This window comes from Carassius auratus, unplaced genomic scaffold, assembly GCF_003368295.1.
Source record: "Carassius auratus strain Wakin unplaced genomic scaffold, ASM336829v1 scaf_tig00215316, whole genome shotgun sequence".
NCBI lineage: Eukaryota > Metazoa > Chordata > Actinopteri > Cypriniformes > Cyprinidae > Carassius > Carassius auratus.
Genome location: NW_020528035.1, coordinates 357,597 through 363,971, shown reverse-complemented (window position 1 = coordinate 363,971; position 6,375 = coordinate 357,597). Strand labels below are relative to the sequence as shown.

The 6,375-nt window shown below is 36.2% G+C and overlaps 1 protein-coding gene across 1 annotated transcript; it reads left to right on the top strand.

Moving 5' to 3' along the window:
• The first annotated feature begins 1,638 nt into the window (after nucleotides 1-1,638).
• LOC113094258 (eukaryotic translation initiation factor 4E-1B) lies at nucleotides 1,639-5,302 on the top strand. The gene is made up of 7 exons (XM_026259949.1): nucleotides 1,639-1,722; nucleotides 1,945-2,036; nucleotides 2,164-2,259; nucleotides 3,133-3,196; nucleotides 3,907-4,020; nucleotides 4,160-4,299; nucleotides 4,957-5,302. Exons 1-7 carry the CDS (start codon nucleotides 1,699-1,701, stop codon nucleotides 5,069-5,071), a joined length of 645 nt encoding a protein of 214 aa, XP_026115734.1. The 5' UTR covers nucleotides 1,639-1,698; the 3' UTR covers nucleotides 5,072-5,302.
• Nucleotides 5,303-6,375: the final 1,073 nt, after the last annotated feature.

The following is a 6,375-nucleotide window of genomic DNA, read 5'->3' as shown; positions in this document are numbered from 1 at the left end:
TAGGGGAAAATTAAATAATACAATTTACTGATAATTAAGAATGAGTATTTAGAACTTTGTTTCTTTTAAGTTGAATGTACTTGCCTATAAATTTACACTAACAAATTTAGTCCATTTTCCTTGCAATGATGATCAGCTACAGAGAGGAGGTGCAACAACCTGTCCCTGAACGAGGACAAAACTAAAGTTGAGAAACCCTGGATACTCAGTAGCTGGCTAGTAAACATCTATCAAAGTTAGCCGGCAGCTAGCTTGTTAATACAAATATCATTAGGAAACCATGAATATAAGCTTGCTAGTGTTTAACACATATCAATATTAGCTGCTTGAAAAAAATATTACCTCTAGCAGGTAAGTCACTCAATTCAAGGTGCCAGTTGACTGACCTGCTGGCCAATGTCCCAGAATGGAGGTCATGATGTCAAAATGAACTATTATGTTCCATCCAGTGCTGCTTATATTCATATCTCTCTTATTGTTTCTGGCCCCCAATGAAGGCCATGATAAAGCAGAGAGAACGAAAAGCCAGATGAAGCTGATGGGTCGAAGGGCCGTGATGAATTTCTGGGCTTGGAGGGTTGATGTGGAGCAAGTCCCAGACTGAGGACATGACTCCAAAGACCACGGTCCAAAGACATGGCTTGGATACTGTGATCATGACGGTGAAGCTGGGGGGCTGGGAAGGGCTGACTGAGCCAGGGAGTCAGACAGCCCGGCAGAACCACTGAGGGGGAAGAAGCTAGGGAACTAGGTGAGACCAGTGAAGAAAACCTGTACAAAAATATTTCAAGTTTGGTAGACTTTGGCTGTGTAATGTCATTGTTTTAGTCTTGTTTATTAACTATTTATTCATGTAATGCAGGGATTCATAAACTTTTGTTGTTGTCAGCCAAACTCCCTTAACCTAAATATTTACCTACTAAATTAATGATATTCAATACTGAGATTTTAAACTAATATTTCAATAATTTAACAATACATGTTCAGGCTCTCAAAAAGTCATGAACATCTTTTGAATTAATATTGTGTGAATATGAAATTATGTCACACTTTAGAGTCCGTTTCAAAAAGCGTATGACAGAGACCTCTGGTGGTGAGATGAACATATTGCACTGGATGTCACAATAATGCATCAAAACATCCCGTCACTGATTCTTAAGAAAATATTAGAAAAAAAGATGTTCTACAACTTGACCTTCCATTAGTTTTTTTTAATAACAGCAACAATTCTACTTTAAAAACCTAATTAGTTTTTAGTTTATCATGTTATGGTCAAATTAATCATTTCACGAGTTTCTCTTGAACTTATACAAATGATGACATCATCACTCCAAAACCTCCTGTGCTCAGAACAATACATAATATACAGTAGATTCAAACACGTAAAAATAAATGTATCATATGTTTTTAAACAGAAATGCATACAGTGCTGACCCAGAGTGAGTGGGGCGGGAAAAATCAGAAAGAGGTTAAATATAATTTTGTCATTGATTTACAAACATTTATCCTGCTTCTACCACACACAATCAGGTTTGGAAAGGCATTCAATGGAGAAAAATAAAACAATTAAAAAATATATAAAAATTTAAAAAAATATATATATAGTTACATTCTTTCAAAATCATCATTTAAAAACATCTCTGAGCTTATAAATGCACGCGCTGGACGGTATAATCACTCTCGCGCCACAGGATTGACATGGCGTCGTGCGCTGTACAGCTGGTGAGCCTGTCCTGTCCGATTTGTAATTAAAGTATTAATTTCACCGTGCACACACACGTTAGTCTAACAACATTTGTTTCATTTTACTTGAAATAACCTATAAAATATGTTGTTTATTTCGTGAAGCGATATCACGACAACAGTTTAACAGCGTCGAAGATGATCACGTGCGTTTCAATGGTTAGGTTGTGCCCCGACAATTATTTCTTTTACATTTACCAGATTGACAAAGTAACGAGGAAGAAGGTTGAAAAACTGAAATTTGAAACCTACATTTTGAAGGGCCCTTGTATGAAGCACCCTTTACAGAACAGGTGTGTTCAGGTTACAGCGTTTGAAAAATCGATTGAGACCTAAAGCGTTTCTGTCTTCTCTCTTCTGTGGTTTCTCATCCTGCTCTTCCTTGTGTGTTATGTTGTATCGTTTGTGTACTTTGTGTAGATGGGGTCTTTGGTTCTACAAAAATGATAAGGGCAAAATGTGGCAAGACAATCTAAGGCTCATCACCAAGTTCGACACCGTTGAGGACTTCTGGGCGTAAGTTTAAGAGCATGTGTTTACCGTTATTGTAATACACTGGGAGGAAACGATTGTCCAGCGTTACAATTTATCGTTACAAGCCAACGTTACAATTCATATTAGCTACGTATTGTTGCATTTATTACAATGTTTCCAACTCAGTTGCCTGTACATTTATTTAATAAAGTTCAGGCTGTAGTCAACTATATGTATTTAAGTTAACCTACAACTACCGTACTTTTCAAAGGTTTGATAGTAAGATCTGTAATATTTTTTTAACAATATGCACTACTGTTAAAATAAGTTTCACTTTCACGTCCACCTCCCATTTCACCAGATCCGTCATGTGAACCAGAAGCTTTAATTATATATATATATGTATGTATGTATGTATGTATGTATGTATGTATGATATATATGTGCACAATCATGTGACTAAAGTACTCAGTAAAAAGAATCCTCCATTACCATAGATGCAAACTTCTCTCCTTTCAGTGACAACTTTTTAGATCAAAATAACTGTTAAGAACGGTTGCTTCAATAAGTTTAGATTTAGTTTTTTCTTTACTCTTCAAAAACTGTCTACAAAGTAGGGCTGTGCAATTAATCACATTCGATTGTCATGCGCATCTCGTCTGTAAAGCCGGTCCTGTAATTAGTAGTAGGAGCTGAGATGCAGGAAAGGTGAAGAGACAAAGGGCAAACATTTTGTTTGTAGGTCAGCATTGCTGTTTAATCAATATTGATATAAAAAGCCTGAATAGCACTTCATCTTTTATAACATGGGATTTTGACCAAATATATTCCATCTTGATATTCGTAAAATGTTGCAACAAGATGTTTTATATATATATATTTTATGTTTTTCTGATTAACTTTCAATTGTTCCAGATTATACACCAACATGCAGCCGCCAAGCAAACTCTCCTCTGGCTGTGATTACTCTATGTTCAAGGTGAACAGGGCTTAACTTTCTGCCTATTTTTTTTTTCAATGTATTTTTTAATATTGTGTATGACTGTTCAGTTAAAGCTGCAGTATGGAACTTTTGATGCTCTAGCGGTTAATAAACAGAACTGCTTGCGTCTTGCGGAAGAGCATTTTAGCCGGAGCTACTTCTCTCTGTTTATGTCTATGAAGAATCACAAAGGTACTGGGTTACTCCGCCACGGTACCCCCGAAGCAATCTAAAATAGTCCGAATATAAACCCTTATTATAGGTGCACCCTAGTGATTCAGGACAAGCTAAAAACACGGTTTGGAAAATGGATTAATGGTGTATTCGCTTATGTTCATTTTTCTATATTTTGAACACAAACAAAGTTATGGACCGCAGCTCTGATTGGTTGTTTTTTACCGGGAGCGCATGACTTTCTGCAAATGGCAATAGGACCACTGTGAGGAGCCAGAGGAGCTTGATTTTTTTTTTCACAGATTATCCGTCTCATATTCTACTGTCAGGACAATTTGACAGGTTTAATAAATATGTAAAAAATATTTTTTTACAAAAGTTCCCTACAGCACCTTTAATGACTAAAGTATTGTTGACAGTTTACATCGCTGTGTAAATTTAGCTTTGTTAATGTGCTAGGGCTGGGTTAAAATGTATTAAATCTTCAAAAACTGTAATCAGCCTATGAAGTGCTATCTTTTGTTGCTTTACAGGATGGCATTGAGCCCATGTGGGAAGACCGGAGTAATAAATGTGGTGGCCGCTGGTTGATTACTCTAGCCAAGCAGCATAGACACGCAGAGCTTGACCATTTTTGGCTGGAAACTGTAAGAGAAAATATACTTGCTTTAACCATTGGATTTAATTATTGTCTGTTGTGAATCACATTATTATCATTGCAAAGGAAGTTACTTAAATTATAGCAAATGAAAGATTACGCTAAATACATGTTTGTTCTTGTGACAGCTGTTGTGTCTTATTGGAGAGGGCTTTGGCTCCTTCAGTCGAGATATCTGTGGAAGTGTAATCAATATTCGTGCCAAAGGGGACAAAATTGCCATCTGGACCTCCAATGCGGAGAACTGTGAGACAGTGACATACATTGGGTAAGCTTGCTTTGAGTTTTATTTAAACATAACCATCAGCTGGCCAACATGCTCTATTTATTTTTTGCAAATTAAGCCTTACTAAACTTATACGAGATATACTAACTTATAAAACAGTATGTTGTGTTTTAGATATTTTGCTGAACTTCAGATTCTGTGATCGCTTACAGTTTGCTCTGCCTGAGTTTTCTTGAAAGATGCTTAATTATCTAAATCCGTATTATATTACGTGTTTGTATTTGAAGATTTTTTAATAATGTCAGACAGAGCCAGATGGAAGTATTTGACCACTTATGGTGCTGTAAACATTAATGATCATGGAACAAGAATTTGTGCCTAGCAACCTAATGAAGCTAATTATCCATCATATCAGATGGATGGGGAACACTCTGCAGTCCTCTGCTGCTAGGATATAATGTACAACTACAAGATTCTCAGTGGACCGAAATTATACAGCGAACACATTTGTTTAATCTAAAAGGTATAATTTGAAATTGTTTAACAGTCAGAGCAGATTAGGGTTTGTTTTTGGTTAGGGCAGATACTTTCAGACCACAGAAATCAGGAACAAGCATTGTAGGTAGAAGAGTGCACATTTCTTGGCTTTGTTGTTAAGGATTTCAAGAAGTTGTTCACTTGCCTCGTATTCCCTTTCAGTAAGAAGTATAAAGAAAGTCTTGGGCTTCCACAGAAACTTGTCATCGGATATCAAGCCCATGCAGACACTGCGACTAAGAGCAACTCCATAACCAAGAACAAGTTTGTTGTTTGAAAGTGGGCTTTAGTTTGATGCTGTTGGAGAGGCCTGGATGTTTATATTGGTAAAAGAATAATCTTGTATTCATATTTTGTTACTTTGTTTAGTTGTAACCTGTGGCATTTAAATTCACCTTGATAATATGCAAGACTTTGTAAATGTTAAACTTTTTTGAGTTTTACTTTTGTGCTATTGAAGGGATGTATCTAAACTAAAACTAAACTAAATCTAAGACCTTTTCTTTGAAAAAATAAAACAAACTACTTTTGCAAATGTTTCTGTGGCTTCATGCATGTGTAAAAATATTTTGGCTTTCCTTTGGAGTCCCTTTCTTTCCTAACTGAAGTTAAATGAGTCTTAAAAGACGTAATGAACTGCCTTTCAAAGAACCCACTTGTATAGATACACGGACCCTACAGATTAGTGCAAAAACTGGATTATCATTTACATGTTATCCAGCATAATTTGTGAAGATTCCAGACAGCACTGTGTGATTTAGAAATAATCTCTCCTTTAGGTATCTTAAACCTTTCTACATTTTCTGTCATTTTGTTTTTAAACAAGTCCTGAAACCTAATGGTTCTGAGCATGTTGAGAAAAGTAGTATTTTGAGATCATTTCTCATGATTTTTGGCAGATTTTAAGGTTTCCTAACCATATTTCAGGAAAAGTGTGCTGGAGAAAAAAACTTAGTAGCTAACAATTGGGCACAGACTTTAATCCTGCTTTAAATGCACCAAAAATGGAAAAATAAACCAAAAACATGTTAATGAGCTTGGACTGGTACAGAACCGGTGGAAAGGCACCAAGATGTATTTGTTTTTTTTAATTTCTTTTAATCTTTTATCAGATTATGCACAATGAAAGATGTCTTCCCTCTGGTAGACATATATATATATTTTTTTTTTTCAGGTGGATGTTGTGCTTCAGATCGATAATTACATCTCCACATTCGCCCAAACTTGATTTACAGAAATCAAAACACAAGTCTCACTTGCTGTGAAGCGGGAGTGACCAGGCGGCAGAGCATTCTGCTTGGTCTTTAAGACTTTCTTTAGCATCTGCGTTCGCAATTCAAACAATGATTTGTAAAAATAATTTATTTATATGGTCTCTAGTTGGTCATATGGCGTATGTCTGCAAATATGGGACAAACTGCTTTCCATATAGCTTTCATATAGAACACTTTTCTGATGCCTTTAATACGGTATGGTTGGCAACCCTATAAGATGCAAAAGAGAATTGTCCCTTAGTGTTTGGGGCCTTGGTCTGCAGCCCATGTTGCCCATTAGGGTATTGCGGCCTTGCCTGTCATGATC